Below are 26,489 nucleotides of genomic sequence, written 5' to 3' on the forward strand. Positions count from 1 at the left end.
GTCCTCGGAAAGGGACGAGAGCAGGAGGCTGGTTCAGGCTCTGACTTGCTCTTCGGAGCACTGACTCCAGAGAGAGTCACAGAGCCACCGGCTCGCAGATGGTTTGGGTTGAAGGGACCGTTAAAGCCCATTCAGTGCCCCTGCCGTGAGCAGGGACATCTGCACCAGCTCAGGCTGCTCAGAGCCCCGTCCAGCCTGGCCTGGGATGTCTCCAGGGATGGTTCAGCCACCACCTCTCTGGCCAACCTGGGCCAGGCTCTCACCACCCTCAGCACAAACAATTTCTTCCTCCCTTAGTTTAAAACCATCACCCCTTGTCCTGTCACTACAGGAGCAGAGGGGCAGGATCCCCCAAACCTGCTGCTCCCGGGGCTGGGGACGCAGACAGGACACGGTGGGTTCTGGGCTCCCAGCGCACATGGCCGGGTCACGTCCAGCTTTTCATCCACCAAGAAAGTCAGAAGCACTAGCTTCAGCAGCTGAGTTTAATGGCCGAAACAGAGATGATGTTCCTTGGGAAGCGCTGGTGTCGTTACTGTGGGAAATGTGGAAGCTCCCAGTTGCACAGTCTGTGGTGGTTTCGGGGTCTCCAGTCAGATGCTGAACCTCCTCTGCGCCCCTCACCCTGAGCTCCTCCTGGGCCAGGGACCTAAGTCCTCAGACACTCACGCTCCCGGACATTTCCAGTTGTGAAAATGGGTACAGATGGCAAAATATTATTCCCCTCCTCCCGTTAAAATGAATTAGACATGGTGGCAGTGCTCCTGTCCCTGGACAACGAATGTACAGTGAGGACCAACCTGCATCTCTCCAAGACGTGGACAGGGAATGGGCTGCACTCGAGCGAACCACAAATACTATGAGAGGATAAAGGGCCTAGAAATGGCGCGACGCTCCGTCACTCTCCCGAGCTCCTTCTCCTGCAACACCTCAGATGGTTCAACCCCGAACGTCCCCCAGACGCTACGGGGGAGCTCAGCACAAGGACTCGCCCTGAGGGTCCCTGAGCGGGACCACGGATCCCGGAGCTGGGTTACGGTTGGACTGGGTGATCTTGGGGGTCATTTCCAACCGACTGACTGTGGTTCTGTTCTGTGAATGGCTCCGGGCAGGGAGCGCCGTGGCTGCGGCGCCGCGCTCTTCTCCACGCTCTCCTTATCCTGCCCTGTTCCTCCGCCCCGTTTCCTCTGCTGTCCGGGACGGAAACACAAGCGAGCTCACATGCCACAAAACCACACGCAAACCCCTCTGGCCACGAACTCTCCCAGAAAACGTGACTTTTGTGAAGAGAGCGAGCACGACACAACACGAACCAGCCCAAGAGCCCACGCGTTTGAGCCTCTGGTCTCGCCCTTCCAAACGAGGTCGGTTTGCTAATGGTGGAGATGTTTAATTACAGCTCACACACACGGCCAAAGCCCCACACAAAGCATTACCGGGAAGATGTGTCTTCACTGACCACAGACCTGCATAATACACACGTCCAAAATGCGTATTTTACTCTCCATAACTTAAGCCTACCCACCGAACAATAAAATATTTACATTTTGATTTCTGTATCTAAATATTTTCTCTGAATAGCTGTAAAGTGGTTAAAATAGATTAAAAGATAAACGAAGCATTCGATGAGAAGGACACAATACAACGAGGAGCACGGGCTGAGGAAAGCGTGTCTCATTGCTAATGTAGCACCATGAATTTCTGCAAAACCCGATCAAAGTGCACTTTTAAACCCACTGCAGGAAGACTGTGATTACGGATAAACATTTGAGGACTGAGAAAAATTGCTGCGCTATGATGAACTTTGTAGCTCTGTGGATAAACACATCTATGCCTTGCACCGAAAACGAAAGGCACAGCGCCCTTCCCCAGTCCCTCCCGCTCTCTTTGATGCCGCGGTCCTATAAATGTCCATAGGTGAGGAGCAGCGGGGTCCTGAGCAGCTTTCACTACTTTGCTGAAATTCTCCAGGATCTGTCGTCCTTTTTGAACACGCTTGGCTCCTTGGAGCAGCAATAAGCAGCGCAGACCAGTCCTCTGCAAGGCTGGTTGTGCGAGGACGCTGCAAACGCTTTACGAACGAGTAACCGCATCCAGCGAGGCACGTGGGGGTTCCCCGGCGGATGCCCCCCGGCAATGGCCCACACGGGGAGCAGGAACGCGCAGCGGGAAGGATGCGCTGGACTGGGGCTGGTTGAGCGGGCAGGGGACACGCCGGTTCCGAACCCAACAACGCGCCTCCCTGGACCAACAACAGTAACTGGATTCACACCTTCGGATTTCCCCGACCTAAGAGAGACGTGAGGAGGCAGAAGCCAGCCTAGATGGACCGGAGAAGCATCAGCGTCTGACTATAATTGTACCACCGAACTCAGAAAAGAGAGCATAGTCTCAAAAGAAACCCACAGTTTCATTTTAAAACTGTGTTTCAAATAATGCTAACGTTAAACAAAGCTGCACTACCGGTAGGCTGTATATTGTCTCAGTCTGCTTTCCCACTACAACTAGACTGGGACTGTACCTGACGCAGTATGAAAGCGGCTGCTGAGGCACCTCCCGGCGGCCTGGGCGGCACCGCAGCGCGGCCGAGCCCGCGGAGCCGCAGCTGCGCCGGGCCCGGCAGCACCGCACGCTCGGCAGAAGGCGTGGGCTGCTGGCGGCCGCGCAGCTGCCGCAGGCGTGTTTGCCAAAGCGGGCTCCTCGCGCCCGGCCGCGCTGCTTTGATCTTCGGAAGGAGCGGCTCACCAGCTAATGAGTAACACACGGCCGCGGAGCGCCAGGCACCACCAGAGCCTCTGATGTGATGCCGGGGTCTTCCAGGGGGCCGCAAACAGACACCAAAGGAATGGGGATCATCTGCGAAGCTGAGTCCTGCTGCTGGAAGCGAGCGGTGCCCGCGAACAGCCCGTGCAGCTGGTGACACCCAGCGCGATGTGCGTGCTGCTGGCACAGGACGTACCCTGGTGACTGGGGCCACGTGTGAGCTGTGCTCCTCATAGCAAAGTGCTTGCTGATGGAGAGCACACAAGTCCCTGTAGATTTTGTTCCCTATGACGATAATCTGATTTGTTGCTCGTATCTTCCAGGAGCCTACACAGGAAAGTAAGAAGCAGCGATACTCCGGACATGCACCTGGGAGCTGGAGCCCAGTGAGAGACACAGCAAAGCATCACCACCCCAAACCTGAGGCACAGGCACCTCTTTTTGCGTCTTGGGTTGTGCGTGTCAAAAACCAGCCCTCTTTCCTCTTTGAAAGAAAAAACCACCGGGAATAAAAACTGTGGTGAGCTCCTATCAGCAGCAACAAGCGTACGCTGGTTTATAATGAGTTCACATGAGCAGCATCCCTTGCGGGAAGGACCATGAGCAGCACGGGCCGGTGCGGGCAGCAGCTCTGCCCCTCCGTGTCTGGCGCCACGGGCAGAGCAGTGGAATTCCGGCTTCCCAAGGGCTCACAAAGCAGCGCCACGTCCCCAGAGCTGCCAGCGGAGCGGCCGGCAGCACCGCGATGGCTCGGGCCGACCACCTCCGCTGGCTTTCGGCTTTTCCCTGTGTGCCGCGAGAGCCGCTGGGTTTGCATCGGGAGCCGGGATGCGGGGCAGGCGGCACAGACCCGATACACTCCCCCTCCTGAAAAACCCGCACTTTTCCCTTTATTCCTTTTTCCAGGTGAACCCACGGCGTGCAGCCTCGACGTTCTACCGCAGCGTTCCGTGCTGCTCTCGCTTTCCCAAATGTCTCCTGCTGCCTGACCCAGCTGCTCTGATACCTCCTCGTTACCACCTTGGGGTTCTGAGAGTCTGAAAATCACCCTGCTCCGGTCTAAAGAAAAGCCGGGCTTGGCTGCTGTGGTCTGGCAGCTTGTGGATGGGGCTGCAGAAGAACTTGGGCCCTCAGTGTCACCCACCTTTCAGCAAATGGGTTTTCCTGCAGTAGCGACACATGCAGGGAGCGGGATGGGATGGGATGGGGCGGGATGGGATGGGATGGGATGGGGCGGGATGGGATGGGACGAGGAAGGGATGGGATGGGATGGGATGGGATGGGATGGGATGGGATGGGATGGGATGGGATGGGATGGGATGGGATGGGATGGGATGGGATGGGATAGGATGGGGTGGATGGGATGGGATGGATGGGATGGGATGGGATGAGGAAGGAATGGGATGGGATGGGGTGGGATGGGCTGGGCTGGGATGAGGATGGGATGGGCTGGGACGGGCTAGGATGGGCTGGGATGAGGATGGGATGGGATGGGATGGGGCGGGATGGTGTGGAATGGGATGGGACAGAATGGGATGGGATGGGACACACGAACCCCGGCAGACGGGCTGAGCTCCCATCTCCAGCCGTTTGAAGGCGGGTGGCTTGAAGCAGCGTGGCTGGACATCATCCACATCATCACACCTCTTAGGAGGTTCTGCTGATGGTGACCAGGGCCACTATCAATACAGTCTCCAAAATTCACCAATTCTTCTAATAATCCTCAGTCACCTGCTGTTTTCTAGGGTAGCGCAGAGCTGGAAAGACATTCTGGACATCAAGCCTGATCTCCTCTTATCCCCACATCAATTAATTGTGCTGTGAACCTACCAAGAGCTTTGGCAATGGCTTCCCTGGTAGGGAGGCTGGATGTGCCAGAGCTCAGAGCTCTTCCTGTGTCCTCCTGACGGCCTTTGCCAAAGGCCATTCCTGACACCAAAGGAGACGACGATCCCAGGAGACACCTCCTAACGTCACAGGTGACGCACTGTCTGCAGCCAATCCTGACAAGGAAAGCAAGACTTTGGATCAGAAACTGATGGTGAGGATTCTGGACATCCTTGACATCAAGATGACAAAGTTCCTGCTGTCAGTTGGTACCAGCGGTGGGAGATGTGGGGCCGGAGGGTTCCAGAGTCCACACCGAGCACGAGGGACGTGTAAAGGGATTTCTGAGGATACAGGCCGGGCTGGAGTGACCCTGAGCGTCAGCATCAGTCCAAACAGCTCAAAGCCAACTGCTGAGCCAACATCAACGAATCAGAAATACTGCACAAATGCACAAGAGAAACAACTGGAGCCAAGAGTTTGGCAATGTGATGTCGCCGAGAGGGCGGCAGCGACCGCGGAGCCGGGGCGGACCCGACGCTGGAGGCACAGCAACGCTCTGCCGTCACACGCACGAGCGCCACGAGCACCCGCGACGGTGGAACCCGGCTCACGAGATGTAGATCCCCCGGAATTCTGCGTTTTGTTCAGTCTGATGAACTCGTTAGTGTTGTCAGAAACACGGGATTAAGCTGCCAGTGATCCGGAGAAGCGAGGCCGCGGGAGCCGACGCGCCGTGTGTTCAGATGAGCAGCGGCACCGCGGTCCGACGGCACCACGGCTGCTGGAATCCGGATCCTTCCCCCAGCAAACACCCCGCTCACCTCCGCCTGGGAATTCATTTCAACAGACAAAAGAATATGAATATTCACATGCGCTGGGTTCTCCTCAACTAGGAAAATTAGTTAAAACACCGAGATTTTCCATTGCTCCGCTGTTCTAATTCTTTGTGGATTTAGGCCCACCTGCTTCATGCCTGCAGAATTGTAGGGATATTTACAGTAGTCAGGCTAAATCACAAATACAAGCATTGCTATCTAAACCTAATTTGGATTACATGACGATTTTAGTAGTTAGAACAACTTCCATTTCACTTTGATAAATAAAACCCCCAAGAGGTTTCAGTCTGAAAGCATCAGGAAAGGCCAACGCTACAGCTGGAACAGATATGTGCTCCGCTCGCGCTCTTAGGGCAGACTATTTTGATCCAGCGCGGAGGACAGATTGATTCCAGGTATGGCTTTTTCATGTCTGTAGTACGGTGCAATATCTACACCAGCGTTAGGCCACGTGTTTTGCTGTAAATAGGTGGTGTCGCCACGAAGTAGCCATCGCGGTACCAGAGGATAACAGCTACACGACGTCTGGGGGAGCCAATGCTGAACCTCATCATTGCCAAGGGCTTGAATTCCTAACGTTTCTTTAATGCTAAACAGCGCTGCATCTGTATTTTCTGGGTTTCTTTATCTTACTTCTAGCATGCTTCAAATCAGCTGTAACTACCAAGAAAAAACCCAAACCAAACCAAACACCAGCGTCACAACGGCGAGGCAGACACCAGAATGCAAATCCTTTCCATAGGTGTTACACGCTCGCCAAACCCGGGCTCGCGGTACGCAGCTCACCGGGGAACAGCACGAATTAGACCCACAGACACGGATGCTGGTTTGAGATGGGACGTCGAGACCCCCCTGCAGTGCTGGTCCAGCTCCGGGGACAGCACAGGACACACACGGAGCTGCTGGAGAGGGGCCAGAGCAGCCCCAGGAATGACCCGAGGCTGGAACAGCTCTGCTGGGGACAGGTGAGAGAGCTGGGGGGTTCAGGGGAGAAGAGAAGCTCCGGGGACACCTTAGTGCGGCCTTTCAGTGCTTAAAAGGGGCCGAGAAGAAAGATGGGGACAGACTTTTGAGCAGGGCCTCAGAGTGTGAGGGGTTGAAGGGCCCTGGAAAGCTCATCCAGTGCAATCCCCCCATGGAGCAGGAACACCCAGCTGAGGTTCCACAGGAAGGTGTCCAGACGGGTTGGAATGTCTGCACAGAAGGAGACTCCACAACCCCCTGGGCAGCCTGGGCCAGGCTCTGCCACCCTCACCCCAACAAGTTGCTTCTCCTCTTTCAGTGGAACCTCCTGTGTTCCAGTTTGCACCCATTGCCCCTTGTCCTGTCCCTGGTTGTCACCAGAAGAGCCTGGCTCCATCCTCCTGACACTCCCCCTTTCCATCTTGATCCCCAGCAATGAGTCCCCCCTCAGTGTCCTCTTGTCCAGCTCCAGAGCCCCAGCTCCCTCAGCCTTTCCTCCCACGGGAGATGCTCCACTCCCTGCAGCATCTTGGTGGCTGCGCTGGACTCTCTGCAGCAGTTCCCTGTCCTGCTGGAACTGAGGGGCCACAACTGGACACAAGATTCCAGGTGTGGTCTCCCCAGGGCAGAGCAGAGGGGCAGGAGAACCTCTCTGACCTACTGACCACCCCCTTCTAACCCACCCCAGGTCCCATTGGCTTCCTGGCCACAAGGGCCCAGTGCTGGCTCATGGTCACCCTGCTGTCCCCAGGACCCCCAGCTCCCTTTCCCCTGTGCTGCTAAGGAGGGAGATTCAGGCCGGACATGATGCAGAAATTGTTTGTGCTGAGGGTGGTGAGAGCCTGGCCCAGGTTGGCCAGAGAGCTGGTGGCTGAACCATCCCTGGAGACATCCCAGGCCAGGCTGGACGGGGCTCTGAGCAGCCTGAGCTGGTGCAGATGTCCCTGCTATGGCAGGGGGGACTGGGGGAGATTTATCGGTCCCTTCCTACCCAAACTATGCGATGATTCTGTGATTCTGTGACTGTGTTGACAATTCTGGGGTTGTGTCTGCCCACAGCGCTTTCATTTGCTCAAAGTCGGAGCGCAAAAGTGTATTTGTGGGCTGGGGAAATAAAGAACAAATTGGAGAGAAGCCAATAACCCAGAAAAAACTACCAACTTCAAACAGATAAAAGTTTACAACACAGTTAGTAAAGGAGTGATTTATGCCCAAAGGGATTATTTTGTTGTATCAGACCATACCTAAAGCCTTGTGCTGCATATAACATGCTTTAACAAGATGTTTCAGGACTCCCTTTGAAAAAGACAACCCTTATAAAGACATGAGGTGGAAGAAGGGATAGCTCCTTACAAAGGAAAGGTCCAAAAAGGAGCAATAAAGTCTGTGTAACAGATGATGAAACGAGCCCCAAATTGCTGCCATCTGTTAGCAACCTTTGCCCAGTGAAATGAATTTCATGTGAGGTCAAGAAATCCCAAACTGCCATTTCCTCATTACTATTAATAAGGGCCAGGTGCCGCATAAACCAACGCTGGATCCAGATGTCCCTCACGTGGCTTTGATTACCCTTCTAGGCTTGGCCAACACTAGGAGGGAAAGTCTTAGAGACAGAGGCTCCGAGGCACGTTCGGCGTGAGCTCCTCCGCGGTTGCCGGGCATTGGCGGCGTTACCGCCCCGGTGCCCGCGGTCAGCGTGGTGGCCAGTGCCCTGCGCCGGTCCTGCGGGAGCCACGGCATCTGCACCGCAACACGGGCTCCGGCACCTTCACCTGGCTGTGTAGCAGAGGCCACCCCTCCTAGAAGCGACAGCCGAGACAGGCGCCGGCTCTCATCTGAATTACATCAACATCTTCTTGGACAGTCTCAAGTGTCTAAAAAGTATCGGTTTTCCCCATCTCTGAAATGGACACGCTCGATTTAATTCAGAAAGACGTGAAAAGGTACGGGTGTGTAGTCTGGTCAAGATTAAAGTGCTGTGGGAAAGCTCAGTGTATCCACTTCGTATGGCACCGATGCGGTGCTCCGGGGTGCCAAGCCCGTGCTGCAGCGCAGTACAAGGAATTGGTAATTGCGGAGAACTAAGCACTCGCTGGATCGTGTCTGGGAGGAGGAGTGTGTGCCGTCGGCACGGATTGTGTCCAGGAGGAGTGTGCGCCGTCGGCACGGATCGTGTCCAGGAGGAGTGTGTACCGTCGGCACGGATCGTGTCCTGGAGGAGGAGTGTGCGCCATCGGCACGGATCGTGTCCAGGAGGAGGAGTGTGCGCCGTCGGCACGGATCGTGTCCAGGAGGAGGAGTGTGCACCGTCGGCACGGATCGTGTCCTGGAGGAGGAGTGTGCACCGTCGGCACGGATCGTGTCCAGGAGGAGGAGTGTGCACCGTCGGCACGGATCGTGTCCAGGAGGAGTGTGTACCGTCGGCACGGATCGTGTCCTGGAGGAGGAGTGTGCGCCATCGGCACGGATTGTGCCCTAGAGGAGGAGTGTGCGCCATCGGCACGGATCGTGTCCAGGAGGAGGAGTGTGCACCGTCGGCACGGATCGTGTCCTGGAGGAGGAGTGTGCACCGTCGGCACGGATCGTGTCCAGGAGGAGGAGTGTGCACCGTCGGCACGGATCGTGTCCAGGAGGAGGAGTGTGCACCGTCGGCACGGATCGTGTCCAGGAGGAGCGTGCGCCATTGGCACGCATCGTGTCCTGGAGGAGGAGTGTACGCCATCGGCACAGATCGTGTCCAGGAGGAGGAGTGTGTGCCATCGGCACGGATCGTGTCCTGGAGGAGGAGTGTGTGCCATCGGCACGGATCGTGTCCTGGAGGAGGAGTGTGCACTGTCGACAGGGATCGTGTCCTGGAGGAGGAGTGTGCGCCATCGGCACGGATCGTGTCCTGGAGGAGGAGTGTGCACTGTCGACAGGGATCGTGTCCTGGAGGAGGAGTGTGCACTGTCGACAGGGATCGTGTCCTGGAGGAGGAGTGTGCGCCATCGGCACGGATCGTGTCCTGGAGGAGTGTGCGCCGTCGGCACGCATCGTGCCCTGGAGGAGGAGTGTGTGCCGTCGACATGGATCGTGTCCGGGAGGAGGAGTGTGCGCCATCGGCACGGATCGTGTCCAGGAGGAGTGTGCGCCGTCAGCACGGATCGTGTCCTGGAGGAGGAGTGTGCGCCGTCGGCACGGATCGTGTCCTGGAGGAGGAGTGTGTGCCGTCGACATGGATCGTGTCCAGGAGGAGGAGTGTGCGCCATCGGCACGGATTGTGCCCTAGAGGAGGAGTGTGTGCCGTCGGCACGGATTGTGCCCTAGAGGAGGAGTGTGCGCCGTTGACACGGATCGTGTCCGGGAAGAGGAGTGTGCACCGTCGGCACGGATCGTGTCCTGGAGGAGGAGTGTGCGCCATCGGCACAGATCGTGTCCAGGAGGAGGAGTGTGTGCCATCGGCACGGATCGTGTCCAGGAGGAGGAGTGTGTGCCATCGGCACGGATCGTGTCCTGGAGGAGTGTGCGCCATCGGCACGGATCGTGTCCTGGAGGAGTGTGCACCGTCGGCACGGATCGTGTCCTGGAGGAGGAGTGTGCACTGTCGACAGGGATCGTGTCCTGGAGGAGGAGTGTGCGCCATCGGCACGGATCGTGTCCTGGAGGAGTGTGCGCCGTCGGCACGGATCGTGTCCTGGAGGAGGAGTGTGTGCCATCGACATGGATCATGTCCGGGAGGAGGAGTGTGCGCCATCAGCACGGATCGTGTCCAGGAGGAGGAGTGTGTGCCGTCGGCACGGATCGTGTCCAGGAGGAGGAGTGTGCGCCATCGGCACGGATCGTGCCCTGGAGGAGGAGTGTGCACCGTTGGCACGGATCGTGTCCAGGAGGAGGAGTGTGCGCCGTCGGCACGGATCGTGTCCGGGAAGAGGAGTGTGCGCCGTCGGCACGGATCGTGCCCGGGAGGAGGAGTGTGCGCCGTCGGCACGGATCGTGCCTGGGAGGAGGAGTGTGCGCCGTCAGCACGGATCGGGTCCGGGAGGAGGAGTGTGCGCCGTCGACACGCACCGAGGCTCAGTGACGTCCCAGAGCGGCTCCGTGACTGCTCAGCCAAGAAAACATTGTCCTACCAGACTCAGCACGGCTACGAAATTCTGCAGGAGGCAATAACTATTTCACACCCTGGACCCTACAAGGATAATCATTTAAACAGCTACAACCCTGCGCTCAAAGAAAATACAGTGAAGTAAGTTATTCCAGAATCCTGTCTTCCAGCTTTCAGTCGTGCCAAACTCATCATCAGCGTCACAGTTCTTGGGGACGAAACAAACACCAAGTAGAAGTAGATCTTGCCAAAAGAAATGCAAATCCTTGTAGTACATCTCTCCACTCATCTTAATATCTCCACAACAGAAACACAACATCCATAGGCTCATGAATATCTATCCCCAAATGTGGCAATGAATGCTTTGGTGGAAACATCTATGTGAAACGAAAAATACCACCAGCATGCTGCAGCCAAGACTCATGAACAAGTGTCAAAGGAGAGAAACACCCACATAGCGGGAGAATATCTTCAACAACAACAAAAACCCCACTCCAGCCTCATGTATGAGATCTTTCATGGCCACTGATGAAACATTCCCATAGGATAAGCCTAAGCACTGGATGCGTGGTTCTAAATAACCACCAACCCTGGAGAGACAATGCTCATTGGCCTTTCTGATCTTCTTTCTGATGTGCCGTTGCCCAAACCATCCTTTGCTCTCACTGCTCCGGAGGACACGTGCCCCACCAGGTCCCGCTGCGACGCCTGCCCTGACCGCGGGCGCTCGCCACCCATGTGCTGCCACCGAGTCTCAACGACTGCCGCAAGGAGATCATCCGCAGGAACTGCATCCAGCCTCTTCCAGCTTGAGCAGCATTCCACACGGAACCACACAGAGTGCCAGGGGTTGAAGGGCCCTGGAAAGCTCATCCAGTGCAATCCCCCCGGAGCAGGAACACCCAGATGAGGTTACACAGGAAGGTGTCCAGGGGGTTGGAATGTCTGCAGAGAAGGAGACTCCACAACCCCCCTGGGCAGCCTGGGCCAGGCTCTGCCACCCTCACCCCAACAAGTTGCTTCTCCTCTTTCAGTGGAACCTCCTGTGTTCCAGTTTGCACCCATTGCCCCTTGTCCTGTCACTGGTTGTCACCAGAAGAGCCTGGCTCCATCCTCCTGACACTCCCCTTTCCATATTGATCCCCAGGAATGAGTCCCCCCTCAGTGTCCTCTTGTCCAGCTCCAGAGCCCCAGCTCCCTCAGCCTTTCCTCACACGGGAGATGCTCCACTCCCTTCAGCATCTTGGTGGCTGCGCTGGACTCTCTCCAGCAGTTCCCTGTCCTGCTGGAACTGAGGGGCCACAACTGGACACAAGATTCCAGGTGTGGTCTCCCCAGGGCAGAGCAGAGGGGCAGGAGAACCTCTCTGACCCACTGACCACCCCCTTCTAACCCACCCCAGGTACCATGGGCCTTCCTGGCCACAAGAGCACATTTCTCGAGGTTCTGATGCAAGCTCAGTGTAGCGCACCTCCAAGAGCTTCTGACTTCATCTGTGTTTTTCTGGGAACACTGCAGGACAATCTCAGTGCCCCGATTTGTACCACAGCCCCCCAGAACCCGCACACCTGTAACTGCTGGAGCAGTGAACACCGGCACAGGGAAAGGAACGCTTAAGCTGGCTTTGCTGTCAAGGACAGCTTGTTGTAAAGCTGAACCCTGGGCATTTGACAAATATACCTGGGTATTTGAAATATAAGCCAAGAAGGAAAATGTTTGATCTAAGTGACTTGTGGGGTAAAGCCGTTGGTGGCACCTTGTTTGTAGTCCCAGCAGGTCAGACTGAAGCTAAGCCTGAGCAAAGCCACTGTTTCTGCAGCAGTTCCCCAGTCTCCTCATTTATGTGCTGGGGCTCATCGCGGTGCCCGAGCTGGCTCTGTGCTCCTGTGCTATAGGACCCCGAGGCCCTGGGCCACCCCCCGATCTGCTGGAGGTGTCCTGGAGCAGCAGGACAGGCACTAGGCCTGCGTTAGGGAGGCTGGGACAGAGCTAAGACAGGGCTGGGCCAGGAGGCTGCCCAGGACTGGGCCAGGGCTGGGACAGGAGGCTGCCCAGGGCCAGGACAGGAGGCTGCCCAGGGCTAGGACTGGGCTGGGCCAGGAGTCCATCCCCCATCACCTCCCCACCAGCAGACCTGCCTTCTCCTGGTGCCTGGGGCGCCCCAGGGCCCACTGCACATATGTGGGAGAACCAGCTGAATTTAACCGTCCTGAGACCTACAAACCAGGTGCTACACAATATATTAAATGCGGCTCTGACACCCCTCCCTATGTACAACCTCCCTCCAAAGATGCTCCCCGGGGCAGGGGTCTCAGGATGAGATGGATGGGGTGGGGTGGGATGCATGGGGTGGGGTGCGATGGGGATGGGATGGGGCGGGTGGGATGGGATGGGGATGGGGTGGGTGGGATGGGATGGGGATGGGATGGGATGGGGATGGGATGAATGGGGTGGGGTGGATGGGGCGGGGTGGGATGGGGTGGGGATGGGATGGGATGGGGTGGGGTGGGGATGGGAAGGGATAGCATAGGATAGGTTGGGATGGCCCTACAATTTCTGCAATGAGCAGGAGCCGGCCGGTAGGAACCAGCAGCACAGCAGCGTGTGACCCAGCGCCTCGGTCCTTCCACCGAGTGGGACACCCCAGAACCTTCCCCTCCGCAGCCCCAGCGGCACCGCGGCCACCGAGCGCCGGAGCTGCCGCGTCCAGGGGCGCACAACGTGCTTTCCCAGAGCAAGGATGCTCCGCTCCTGCAGCCGCTGTGCTTCCAACTTAGTAACGGCAAAATGGGCCATCAGGAGGAGGGGAGAATGTGCTGGATATAGAAATACGCTCTGGGGGCTCTGGGAGCCCCTCTGAGCACACATGGCACACGACCAAGCCTTGAATTTCCTTACAACCGCCCACAATGAATCCATAGGAACTGCTGCGTGCGAGTACTGCGTGTCCCGCTGTAAACACTCTAACATCGTTTCGTTTCCAACCCTCTATTCATGAATAACGCGCATTAAAACAAACAAACAAAAAGCAAATAAACAGGAACCTGTAGAAGATAAAAACTGAAAATCGTTCGTGCTGGGCAGCCCCTTGCCAGAGGATCTGTTTAGCAAATAATCCCAACCCTCTCAGCTGCTTTTGAAGCACAGTAGAACGAATAAGCGTATTTTTCCCCCAAGTCGAAAGCAAGTGCAGCCGCAATGGTTTTGCACAGGGCTTTGTTAGGAACGCTGGCGGCTCAGAAGCTGGAACTTGGCACACGAGTGTCTCGGCAAAGGCAGGGCCGGGCGGACAAGAAACCAAACAAACTCCTGCCTGTTCCTGGCCGTGCAATCCAAAAGGTGATTAAGCGCGGAGGAATGCGATTCAGGGCCGGCATGAATGGAGCGAGCGCTCTGCACAAGCTGTCCTGCTCGCCACGGGCCGGCGGGAGCACCGGCACAACCGCGCTTCTCCGCAGCCTCCGCGCGGCTACTCTGGAAAGTCGCTCTGGTTACTACAGTTCAGGATGAAAAGCAGCCAAGTGCTCTGTGCTGTTGTAGTTCACCTCGTGCTGTTGTAGTTCACCTCGTGCTGTGTGTGCCCTCCGAAACCGGACGGAACAACCAGACCCCCCAGGCTGACAGCAGCTGTCCACCAGTCCCTGGTTGAGCGTCAGGAGAGGCTCCCGCACCCCTGACAGCATCACAGGATGGGTTGGGTTGAAGGGACCTTCCAAGGCACCACCCAACCCTGCCATGCGCAGGGACATCTCCACCGGCTCAGGGATCCTCCTTCTTCCCAGACAGAGCCAGGTCTCTGCCGCGCCAGCTCGGCGCCTCCGTCTGTGTTTCACCGCCACAGGAAGCACCACCACACCATTCGGGGAGTCGGTTCTCACCTCAACCACCACAGGACAGTGCGACCCAGCGAAGCAAACAGACGGCCAAGAAAGGGATCGTGATGTGCTCCCTGCCCAGCCCTCCTCCTGGCACCCACCGTCCCCTGCGCCGGGCAGCGCTGCCCCAAGGGCAGGGTGAGGGCTCCTCGCGCACGCACCGGCCTGTGCTTCCCAGCGCCCGCTGACGGACACACTCCAGAGACATGGAGCTCTGGCTCCGACATGACCCCAAATCTCCGTCACCTCAAGAGCTCTTCCAGGAGCCCTTCCAGGTTTGATACCCTCCCGGAGGCCCGTGGACACGGCTCTTAGTGAGGAGGCACCAACTCAAAGCTTATTCTAAAGCTACGTCTGTCTATGCTAGTGAGTTAAACCGTACCAAAGAGTGTTTCTGGCACTGGAACAAGATAGTTCACAATATCTAAGTGTCAGTACGCTCCCTGGCATGGCTGTGACACACCTGAGCTCCCAGACAGCCATTCCCAACACCGCAACCAGCCACCAGCTCTCACTGGCTGCGACGATCCAGCTCGCAGCAGCACAGCGTCTATTCTCCGGTGCATTTGCTCGCACAGACGGAGCCTGCGTGGTACCACCCTCCTCGGCTGAACCAGACGGCACCAGGGCTGCCAGCGCGGTGGGTAACCAGATTGGGTCCTTCCCTTCAATTTATCCCAAATAGGCAGTTTCTCTTATTCTTTGTCACACTATTTGGGCTGTCCGCTCCTGCCCTCCAGACGGCAGTCTGCCACTTGTTCCAGAAATGCTTGTCGGGTATGAGAATGAGCAAATGTCATTCAGGAGGTTGGGTCACACCAGCTATGGAGCTGGCAGACGTGATCCACCGACGCTGCGAGTTTCCTGTCACCCACAGAGCCCGAAGGGACACGCTGCACACGGCCGAGGCCGCGCGTGTGAGACACAGCGACTTGCAGCGTTAGGAGGAATTGTTCCTATTTTCGTTACAGTGCACCGGTACGCGATGGTAGGATCACCCAGCTGCGCACACCCATCCACTGCAGGGGGGTGTGCGGGACCCCCGGCTGACGCAAAAACGGGTGCAGATCTGGACGGCATCTCGGGCTCAGATATCAGCACGATGAGGCTCCTTCCGCTGCTGCAGGGCTGTTCCAGGTCAGGAATTCCCCCGGTGCAGGTTTCTCCATCTCCTGGCAAGGGATGCAGGTCTCGCCCAGCTTGCTGCCCGGGCCCAGCCTCGCTCGAGCCCTGGGGAGGAAGGTTCACCTCGGCGGGGGCTGTGCGCCGCTGCCCTTGCGCCTCCCCAGCTGCCTGAAGTGCAGGCTGGACTCCATGATCTTAAGGGTCTTCCAACCACAATGACTCCATGATCATTGGAACGATGGGAGGAGAACAGGGATTCCTGTCTGTCCACTGGGTAAGGAGCGACCCTCCCACGATTTCCATGACCCCACGAGGACTGTTGGGTGGGAGCGCGTCCACTTTTTCTGATCAGTAACACAACCTCGGAATTCATGGGCCAAATCTGCTGCGCTGCGTCGCACGGTTCCCACCATCTTCTGAAAGGAGGACGCTTCCCTTCCAGCGTCTGAACGCTCCCATGTGAGCCCCTCTGCTGCGGAGCCGTTTCCGCGCCTGTTTGGCATTAGAGCCGTTCTCTTGTGTTGGAGCGCGAGCGCCTGACTCCTCTGCATTTGTTGTATGAATTGTACTACACGCCAAAGACATCGTCCATGTGATGTACATCTTGGCGAATTCCTTTGACGTTCTTCTGAATATTGAACACTGCAGCTCCATTGGCCGCTCGTTTGACTACAAAACAAAGAGGGTTTAATATTTAGCAGATTATTCAAGCCTCTCACCAGCTGTGACATGAAAATGGTCCTGTTGTAAATTAGGAGCTACGCTGGCAAAGATCTTTATGAGCTGGGACACAACAATCTTCGCAGTAGTAGAGAACAGTGTGGTGGGCTATGAACACCATGTGGCTGAGCACTGCGGTGCCGGAGCAATCTCCCCACACAAAGCCCTGATCCTCAGGGGTGCGACCAGGACTGGCCCCGTGGATTCCAAGGGACAGTTCTGCAACGGGAAAGGCGGGACAGAAACTTAGAAAGTCTTGACAGGGGATCCCCTCTGAACATGGGGCACAGAAGTTCTTTGGCTTCCCAGTAAATACCAGCATCAGAAATCACGGTGTCTCCTGACACAAAGTCCTTACAGCTCGCCATGATTTGCTGACCAAGACCGGCCCAGAGACGCAGCAGCTTCCAGGCCTCCTGAGGACATTCGCGTGACTGGAGTTTGGTCTCTCAGAATCACAGAATCACTTTGGTTGGAAAAGCCCCTCAAGATCATTGAGTCCAACCATAACCTGCCCTGTCCCTGCCCCATGTCCTGAGAACCTCATGTCCGTCTGTCCAGCCCTCCAGGGCTGGTGACTCCAGCACTGCCCTGGGCAGCCTGTTCAATGCCCCACAGCCCTTTGGGGAAGAAATTGTTCCCACATCCAACCTCAACCTCCCCTGGGCAACTTGAGGCCGTTTCCTCTGCTCCTGGCGCTTGTTCCTGGGGAGCAGAGCCCGACCCCCCTGGCTCCAAGCTCCTTTCAGGCAGTTCAGAGATCAGAAGGTCTCCCCTCAGCTCCTGTTCTCCAGTGAACCCCCAGGTCCCTCAGCGGCTCCAGGAGGTGGAAGTCGGTTATCACACAATTTTCTGTGGGCCCTTGGTGGAAACCTCAGCAGCCGAGTAACTTGTTATTAACCCCCCAGGAGCAGCAAAGGTCTCTGCTCAGTGCTTACACAACCAACCACTGGCCGCAGATACGTGATCAAGGTGCCCCACCAGGTTGTGCCTTGCTGCACGTGGTGCCACACCAGCTCCCGGTGACAGGTGAACCATCCACAGCGGCACCTCCAGCTCCCGCGACACAGCCCGTGTTGTCCCCGTTCAGCGCTGAATGAACGAGACGGCTTTTTGTCCTGGAAGGGATTTTTTGCTTGCAAAGCAATTTGCTTGAACATAGCCAAGAAGCGGATCCTCTTTCACCCACCTCTGTAAATCCCGTCGGTGATACAGAGAGGGCAGAATGGGACCCGCAGCTTTAGCAGCGAGGGGAAATCAGCGGCTCCTACAGCGGATGCAGATTCTGCTGCTCCAGATGTGCCGCTGCCAGCGCCGAGCCCCGGGCTCTCACCCCACCTTAGCGCTCAGGTCTCCACGTTCTCCCTCATACGTGGTCCTGCTGTTTCTGGCCTAGTCCGTAGGCCTTTGTGAGGAACTAACCAGACTCAGCTCTTCTCCTTCAGCTTCTTTTTCCAAGACAGACGCTTGTGGGCCCCAGGACAGGGCTGGCTGAGCACACAGCAGCCGGTGCCCTTCCCACCTACTCTGGGCTTTCACACACATGCAGAGGGAAGACGTGACTCTAGAGCCACCCAAACTGGTACAAGTTCTAAAGGACATTGGGATGCTTGATAATATTTTTAAAGTTCTTCAGTTGTTGTGTTTCTTCAGCCCAGACTCTCGCAGACATCCAGCCCTTTATTCAAGCATTTCTTTGACCGTGAAGTCCTGAAGATGTGTGGAAGCCAGTGCATGGTCCAATGAGTGCCCCTGGACTTCAAGCTGGAGATACGCCACCACCGGTTGATACACTGGACGGTTGTGTTGCCGTTCAGAGGAACCTTGAAACGCTGGAGAAACGGGTAGACAGGGACTTCACCAAGTTGAACACAGGGTGCAAAGCCCCATTCCTGGGAAGGAACAGCCTGCGTGCTCTGACCGGCTGGAAAGCGGCTTGGCACGAAAAGACGTTGGGGTCCTGCAGAGATGCTGAACATGAGCCGGCAAAGAAAGTCACCAGCGTCCTGGGCCGCGCGGGGAAGGCGGAGGGACGTGACCCTTCCCCTCAACCCGCAGCTGGAGGGTTGGGCCCAGTGCTGGACAACCCCGTACAGGGCAGATTTAGCGCAAGACTGGAGCAAGCCAAGGAAGAGCCAAAAGGATGATCAAGGAGCGCATGCATCTGCCGTGTGAGCAGAGGCTGAAGGAGCTGGGACTGTTTGGCTTCGAGAAGAGAAGCCTCAGGGGGATCTTATCGATGGACATAAACCAGATATAAACAGAGCTAGACCCGTCTGAGTGGTCCCCAGCAAAAGAGCCAGAGGCAACGGAATGGGAATACAGGCGCAAAGACAGGAAATTTCATTTAAAAAGAAAGAAACCCTTTCTTCCAGGGAGGGCACTGCAGCACCAGAACCCCGCGCTCGGGGGGCGCGGAGGGGCTCGGACACGATGGGACAGGCTCCCAGGGACACGCTGCTCTGCGGAGATGCCGCTGTGTGGCTCCCGTGCTGCTCCGCCAGCCGCAGCGGCGCGCCCAGGGCGACCAGCTTTGCAGCTGCACGGTTGTAGTTCAGAGGAGAGCACCCAAGGTACTTTGGGCCATGCAAAGGCAAAGATGTAAAGTTTCAGTTCCTACAGATCAGCAATGTGTCCTTTGGTTGGTCACAATCTGCCCTTCTTGAGCTCCAAATCCTCTTTGGCTCACCCATCATGGATTCCAGCAGAACAGACTGGACAGAATGTCAATAGTTTTGGCTCTCTCGTCCTCCTACTAACACAGTGCTCCAGGGAAGAAGAGAGGTGAAACTGGGCCAACTCCTCCTTTGATGTCATATTTAACCTTTTCCCTTTTCCGTAGTCAAGCTGCACATCGCCACGCAGCAAAACCAAGCTAAAACGCCGCATTTCCACGCAGGTGATCACTCCCAGCAGTGATGCTGGGAAAGAGAACGACATAGCCTCGGAATTCCACCTGCAAGGTGCCGCAGCAAACCCAGCGACACGTCCGCACCAGCTGAAGAGGAACGGGGCTCCGACAGCAGATGCACACTTATCATCTGTTTAAATTCACAAACGGCCGACCAGGAGTCACCAAAAGCCCCTTTCAGCACATGTAGCGCTGAGGCACTTTCAGCAATAGAGTCACCCAGGAGATATATCCCCTTCCAAAACATCGCTCACCAGAATTCCCAGCTCACGTATCAAATAGCCAGCTGGGCTATCTGCTAACCAACATGTGAAACCCCCAACGACGGGAAACTCAGGATTAGTGTTCCTTGAAGCTTTGTGTATAAAGACAACCATGTTGGAAAATGCCGAGCATTCGTTCTGCCGGAGAGAAGACCCGGAACGCGCGGCTGTCCCCAGAGCAGCAGCAGGGCTCCCTCTGCAGCGGGCTCCGGGACCAGCACAACACCAGCATTCAACACGACACAGGGACGAAGGCGGTAGCAAAGCCAACGCCTTCTTGTCTCTTGTGAGCTTACTCCTCCTGTTCACAACGAGCAAACCGGGACTAATTCGAGGAGAATATATCAGGACTGAATGATATGGATCCCTGCCCGGAATATTAAGTCATTAATTAGTTTTCATGCATGGACTTGTGTGTGGCAAGGAGGCAAATTAAAGGGTTCCGGAAGAGACAAGAAAGCTTTCTTAGCGAGGAAAACACTCCAAAGAATCTCCAACAAATAGATGATGAAGCCAGTGAGAATCCACATTTTCAACCGCGGATGATCATGCACAATTCTATAAAGAACTAATGAACGCAGCCACCAGTTGAGCACCCATGGCCATAAACTTCATTTGCAAAGGAGAGAGGTGTAACTGCAAGGACACACACAAACATGCTCTACGGGAAAATGGTGAGGGCTGCTTTCACATTCACAAGTGTGAGACACCCCGCATTCCCGTGGTTTATTTGCACACAAGCCAACGAACAGAAAAGAGTTTTCATGCAGAACGAAAAAGGAGTTGGATCACCTACAAACGAAGTCAACTTACTGCCTGCTTCTGCTCTTCCTCCTGTAGCGGCGGCAAAAGGAAAGGGTGAAAAGAGAAACAGGATAGATTAATTAGCATATGAAAAGGAAACATATACACACACAAAATACACAACAGGGCCCATGAAAGAGCAGAACGTGGCAAGGTGGAGGAACATCTGCAGCCACGCAAGGAAACGAGGCCGTGGGATGTAACAGCCAAGGTGGGGCTGCAAAGGCATCATCTGCTCCATCCTCAGAAGGAGACTCTTGTCTAAAATGGCCTTGAGCGCTGGCAAAAGTTGAATACACGATGGTTGTCACGGTATGGATACAGGACAGGAAACCCCACCGGTCTCTTGGCTTTGACACAGAACCTTCCCTGGCTTCTCTCGCTCCCCCGGGCTCGGAAATGCCTCTCGAGCTGTTCTCGGGGCAGGAGACACCAACCCTCCAGCACCCGAAGCCTGGAGACACCACCCGGAGCCGCAACCGCCGCGCCACATTCGGGTCCCTGTGCGCACAATGTGCCGCGGCGAGCCCCGAACCGCCCCAGCCCAGGGCACAGCGTCCCCGTTTGGGGCGGCAGCGCCGGGGCCACCCGCGCCTCTGCCAAGTGAACCGGGAAAGCGGGGGCAGGAGCGCCCGAGATGTGCAGTAAGGAGACGGATGCAGAGAAAACAACTCTGGGTGTCACTTCACTTGGAAGACCGAAAGAAGAAAAAGTGAAATACGGATGAGTTTATCCTGTTTTGAAGCAGAGAAGTGTCCACTGTGACCACGGACAGGTGGGCGACCAGCCTGACTTCCACTGCATGAGCATTCATGCGAATGACCCGAGTATCACGTAGTCAGGAGTTCCATAATTCGGAAGTTTCTGTAGATTTTGCACCCACTGATATAAGCAATATTTTGCGTCCCTCAGCAGCTGCGGTGCGGAAGCGACGCAGTGGTGCGGAAGCGCAGCGGTACCGCAGGGAGAGGCCGGCAGCGTGTGCCGGTGCCGCGGGGAGAGGCCGGCAGCGTGTGCCGGTGCTGCGGGGAGAGACCGGCAGCGTGTGCCGGTGCCGCGGGGAGAGGCCGGCAGCGTGTGCCGGTGCTGCCGGGAGAGGCCGGCAGCGTGTGCCGGTGCAGCGGGGAGAGGCCGGCAGCGTGTGCCGGTGCTGCAGGGAGATGCTGGCAGCGTGTGCCGGTGCCGCGGGGACAGGCCGGCAGCGTGTGCCAGTGCAGCGGGGAGAGACCGGCAGCGTGTGCCGGTGCTGCGGGGAGATGCTGGCAGCGTGTGCCGGTGCTGCGGGGAGAGGCTGGCAGCGTGTGCCGGTGCCGCGGGGAGATGCTGGCAGCGTGTGCCGGTGCTGCGGGGAGATGCTGGCAGCGTGTGCCGGTGCCGCGGGGAGAGGCCGGCAGCGTGTGCCGGTGCTGCAGGGAGATGCTGGCAGCGTGTGCCGGTGCCGCGGGGACAGGCCGGCAGCGTGTGCCGGTGCCGCGGGGACAGGCCGGCAGCGTGTGCCGGTGCCGCGGGGAGATGCCGGCAGCGTGTGCCGGTGCCGCGGGGACAGGCCGGCAGCGTGTGCCGGTGCTGCAGGGAGATGCCGGCAGCGTGTGCCGGTGCCGCGGGGAGAGGCCGGCAGCGTGTGCCGGTGCCGCAGGGAGATGCCGGCAGCGTGTGCCGGTGCTGCAGGGAGATGCTGGCAGCGTGTGCCGGTGCCGTGGGGACAGGCCGGCAGCGTGTGCCGGTGCTGCAGGGAGATGCTGGCAGCGTGTGCCGGTGCCGTGGGGACAGGCCGGCAGCGTGTGCCGGTGCCGCTCGCGCTGGCAGAGCAGCGGTGACAGCGTGGCCGGGTCACGGCGTGTCCCCGCCGGCAGCAGCGCGGGCAGCGCGGCTCCCCAGGCAGCCAGCTCACGGGATTCAAACTCTCGGAATAAAAGCTCCTTCTGGCCTCGAAATCCGAGTTCCCGCTGATCCACCTTCCCTCATTTATTTCCCGTCTGGATTAACCTGAACTCTGCCCCTTCATCGAGAGCCGCTCCTTCTCACCGGCCGCTGCAGCAAGAGGCGTTTTTCTGACTGTGCACCGAGGGCACGGCAGAGACTGTGGGACCCACGGCACAGAGCTCCACGTTTCTGAGCAGACACTTCTGTTCTCGTGTCCCAAGCCCCGGTCTCTCTCAGGTGTGCATTTCAGCACCGATGTGCAGATGGTGGGGATGGCCCCACGGAACCACCCCACAGCAGCCATGGGGCTGCCCTCCCCACGTCCCACTGCTTCCCAGTCGCTGCTCCCCAGCGCCGGGACTCGCAGGAGCAGACGGTGAGCAAGGCCGGGGAAAAGATCTTCAACCATCTCCGCTCTACAGAAGAAGTTTGAAAAATGAGGCTTCAGCATTAACTACAGATGTGAAAAACCAATCCCAAGAGGCACGGAGCTTTGCTGGAAGGACCGAGCGGTTATGAGATAAATCATCAGATCGGCTGCTGAGGAAATTACCGCTGAGGAAATGGAAAAAGTGAAATGGGATATGTCTGCTGAATATCCGTGTGGCTGAGAGCAAAGCCCTGCGAGCGGGCAGGCGCGGGCGCTGCAGACGGCCCCAGGAGCGCAGCCAGCGGCACCGGGTTAGCGCTGGGCACGGACCAGAGGACACGGCCTCGGGTTGCCCAGGGGAGGTTGGGGTTGGATTTAGGAACAATCTCTTCCCCAAAGGGCTGTGGGGCATTGAACAGGCTGCCCAGGGCAGTGCTGGAGTCACCGTCCCTGGAGGGCTGGACAGACGGACATGAGGTTCTCAGACATGGGGCAGTGGTGGCCTTGGCAGTGAAGGTTAATGGTTGGACTTGATGATCTTGAGCATCTCTTCCAACCCAAACAATTCTGTGGTTCGACGACTGGGTTGGCCTCCCCCAAACTGTCCCCGGGAATGGGTCGGGCAGCTGGTCCCCTCGGGGTGGTGGCTGGGGCCGGTCTGGGCCAGCACCGGTGGCCCTGGTCCAAGGGCACGGCAGCGCCTGCAGCCCGGCAGAGCGGGTCGCCAGTGCCCCCCAGGGATGTCACCGGCACCAACGAGCCCCGCACAGAGCAGCCGGCGCCTCAGGAGCACGTGGGACGATACAGCGGGAGATGTCAATGACGGCACTCAGGGACAAGCCCAACGTCTCCTTGGGGAAACCACCACCAAATTCCAGCAACCAAAGCCTCCGCACAGGAGCGTCGGCAAGAAGACATGGAAGGGCACTCAATGCAAACCCCACCCTTAAATCTCAATTGCAACGGGGCAGGCGGCGAAACATGGGAGCAGGACGCTCACCACCGGGTTTCCATTGCCCTGCTCTGCTCCGAGCCCAACGCCCACGGCCACGGGCTGAACCTGCGGAGAACAGCCCCGACCCACGGACAGGGGCACCAGCCGCTCGCGCAACGCGGGACGCCGAGGCCAGCCCCAAACACTGAAATGAAGGCGGCATTAAATATGTAAAAAGCACTGCATAAGAAAATGGAAAAAACACCATAAAAGCTTAACAGCTGATCTAAATTATAAATGAAAATTTCTGAACTGCACCAACGGACGAGGGAAGAGAAACCTTGCGGGAAAACATGGTGTCTGGCAGGGCCAAAGCCACCAAAGAGACTGTGAACGAACACAAATATCAGACACGAGATCGAGCCTTAGGGGGTGCGTGCTGCTCCTCGCTTGTCACGGTAAATCCTTCATATTTGAGGAGGAATTAGTATTTCTGTTCCGTGTTCGACTAACGGTACTTCCCCTTGTAGCTTCTGTCAGCAAACAGTGCAGGACTTTCCACCGCGCAGGAGAAAAGGTGTTTAGAAGTGTCTCCTGGAAATGATGTTTTTAGCCCAGCAGGCTGGGAACTTGCGGCTGGGGTTCCTCAGATCCTCACATGAGGAGTTACCGCTCCAGGGGAGCTCATTGTAACACATCTTGGAACGCCCAGGACTGGAACGTGCCGTGCTGCACTCACTCTCAAAAAGGGAGGTAAGAACTCAAATACGCACAAACATCTTGCCCTGTCATTAATTTATTCCAAGTAACAGAAATGCTGATACAACTAATAAGTAACATGTGAAGCATTATAGCTTCATGGAAAATAGATCTTGCCAAATAAATCTCATTTTGTTATATGAATGTATTACAAGCTTGGCTTCTAAAGGAACCGCACAGATGTAATATATTTCCATATCTGCAGTTCCCCTGGAGGCCAAGCTTGTAATAGGGTGTCATTAACCAGTTAGCATCACACAGAATAAACAGAGGCTTTGCACAGGGTCGGATCTGGCCAAGCGGCGGTTCCACCGGCTCCCACGCTGCGGAAACGCACAAAAGCAATGAGGAGAAACAAAACCGGGACTCTGCGGCGACGCTGAGACTCAGAGAACAATTCCAGAGTGATCTTTCCCCTGTACCTGCACTGGGGAGGCCACACCTGGAGTATTGTGTTCAGTTCTGGGCCCTCAGCTCAGGAAAGAGATTGAAGTGCTGGAGCGGGTCCAGAGAAGAGCAACAAGACTGGGGAAGGGACCTGAACACAAGCCCTATGGGGAGAGGCTGAGGGAGCTGGGCTTGTTTAGTCTGGAGAAGAGGAGGCTCAGAGCTGAGCTCAGCACTCTCTAGAACTACCTGAAGGGCAGTTCTAGCCAGGGGGGATTGGGCTCTTCTCCCAGGCATCAGCAATAGGACAAGGGGTCATGGGCTTCAACTCTGCCAGGGGAAATTTAGGCTGGAGATGAGAAAGCAATTCTGTGCAGAGAGAGTGGTCAGGATTGGAATGGCTGCCCAGGGAGGTGCTGGACTCACCGGCCTGGAGGTTTTTAAACTGAGATTGGACATGGCACTTAGTGCCATGATCTAATAAACGGACTGGAGTTGGACCAAGGGTTGGACTCGATGATCTCTGAGGGCTTTTCCAACCCAGTCCATTCTGTGATTCTGTAATTCAACGTACGGTTTGGTTTTGCCAGTTAAAAAGCTGATATTGAAAGTCTAGAGCAGACAAACAAGGGAGGCGCGGAGAGGAGCGGAGCCCGGGGACGCGCGCGGCTCAGCCCCCGGAGCCGGCGAGGAGCAGGATGTGCGCGGGGAGCCAGGGCGCTGCAGCGCTGCTCCGCGCATGGGACGGAGCGCCGCACGCCACAGCCAGCGGGCGCAGACCGAACCTAAAATGCACCAAAATGGAAAATGAGGTGCAATTTTTTAACTGTGCGAGCAAATTAGCATTGGCAGCGAATTCTCCCTTTCTGATTTCTCCGGTTCGGGAGCAGATGTCTTTCTGGAAGACGCTTTAATCAGCGAGAATCTGCCAGGCTCCGGAGGATGCTCATCGGGAAATGCAAAGAGCCGCATTATGCAACATGGAGAACGAAATGGCTGCAACAGGCACAGGCTCCCGGGATAACTTGGGCCGGAAGGGACCTCGGGAGGTCTCAGGGTCAGCTGAATTCAGACTGGTTGCTCAGAGCCCTGTTCAGTTTGGTGCTGAGAACCTCCAAGGCGGAGGAGGCAGCAGCTCCCACGCCCCGCTCCGCCGTCCCCAGGGACACTGTCCTTACATCCACTGCAATCTGCCCTTACAGTTTTGAAACAAGCTTGGGAACTGGGGGAGATAAGTAAAAGATACTGAGTTTAAAAATGGAAAGCCTAGTAAGAGCCAGTTTCTAAGCGAGGCTTCTGTACAACACGTCATTAAGGTTTCTGTCAACCTCAGAATTGAACTGCATGATTCAACTTAGCAAATGGGTCCCAAAAACATGACTTTATCACATGTGAGTCAGCTACGGTTCCTTCCCTCTGCTGCAACCATCGAACCACAGATGGTTTGGACTGAAGAGACCATTAAATCTCCCCCAGTCCCCCTGCCATGACAGGGACATCTGCACAAGTCTGGAAAGCTCGGCAGGGCGTGCTGGGCTCACACAGGTTCGGAGCCGCGTGTCTGAGGAAGAAATCGCACCTGGGCTGCAGGTGGGAGAGCAGCAAGTCAGACCTGTCACAGAACGGCCCGTCACCCTGGGGAGAGGATGGCACTGACACCCTGGGGAGAAGATGGCATTGACACCCTGGGGAGAGGATGGCATTGACACCAGGAGGAGACGGTGGCATTGACACCAGGAGGAGACGGTGGCACTGACACCTTGAGGAGACGGTGGCACTGACACCCTGAGGAGACGGTGGCACTGACACCCTGAGGAGACGGTGGCACTGACACCCTGAGGAGACGGTGGCACTGACACCTTGAGGAGACGGTGGCATTGACACCATGAGGAGACAGTGGCACTGACACCATGAGGAGACGGTGGCACTGACACCTTGAGGA

The 26,489-nt window shown here is 56.8% G+C and overlaps 1 protein-coding gene across 8 annotated transcripts in view; it reads right to left on the minus strand.

Moving 5' to 3' along the window:
• DTNB (dystrobrevin beta) overlaps nt 1-26,489 on the minus strand; it is a 171,105-nt gene that overhangs the window by 42,218 nt on the left and 102,398 nt on the right. For 6 of the 8 annotated variants that reach the window (XM_082047694.1, XM_082047692.1, XM_082047691.1 and 3 more), the window contains one exon: nt 20,184-20,204. The exons of the other annotated variants lie outside the window; for them this stretch is intronic. In XM_082047694.1, coding sequence (XP_081903820.1) covers nt 20,184-20,204 — 21 coding nt within the window. The remainder of the gene's footprint in view (nt 1-20,183; nt 20,205-26,489) is intronic. 8 annotated transcript variants of the gene reach the window in all.

Source organism: Streptopelia decaocto (genome assembly GCF_964273445.1).
Source record: "Streptopelia decaocto genome assembly, chromosome: 3".
NCBI lineage: Eukaryota > Metazoa > Chordata > Aves > Columbiformes > Columbidae > Streptopelia > Streptopelia decaocto.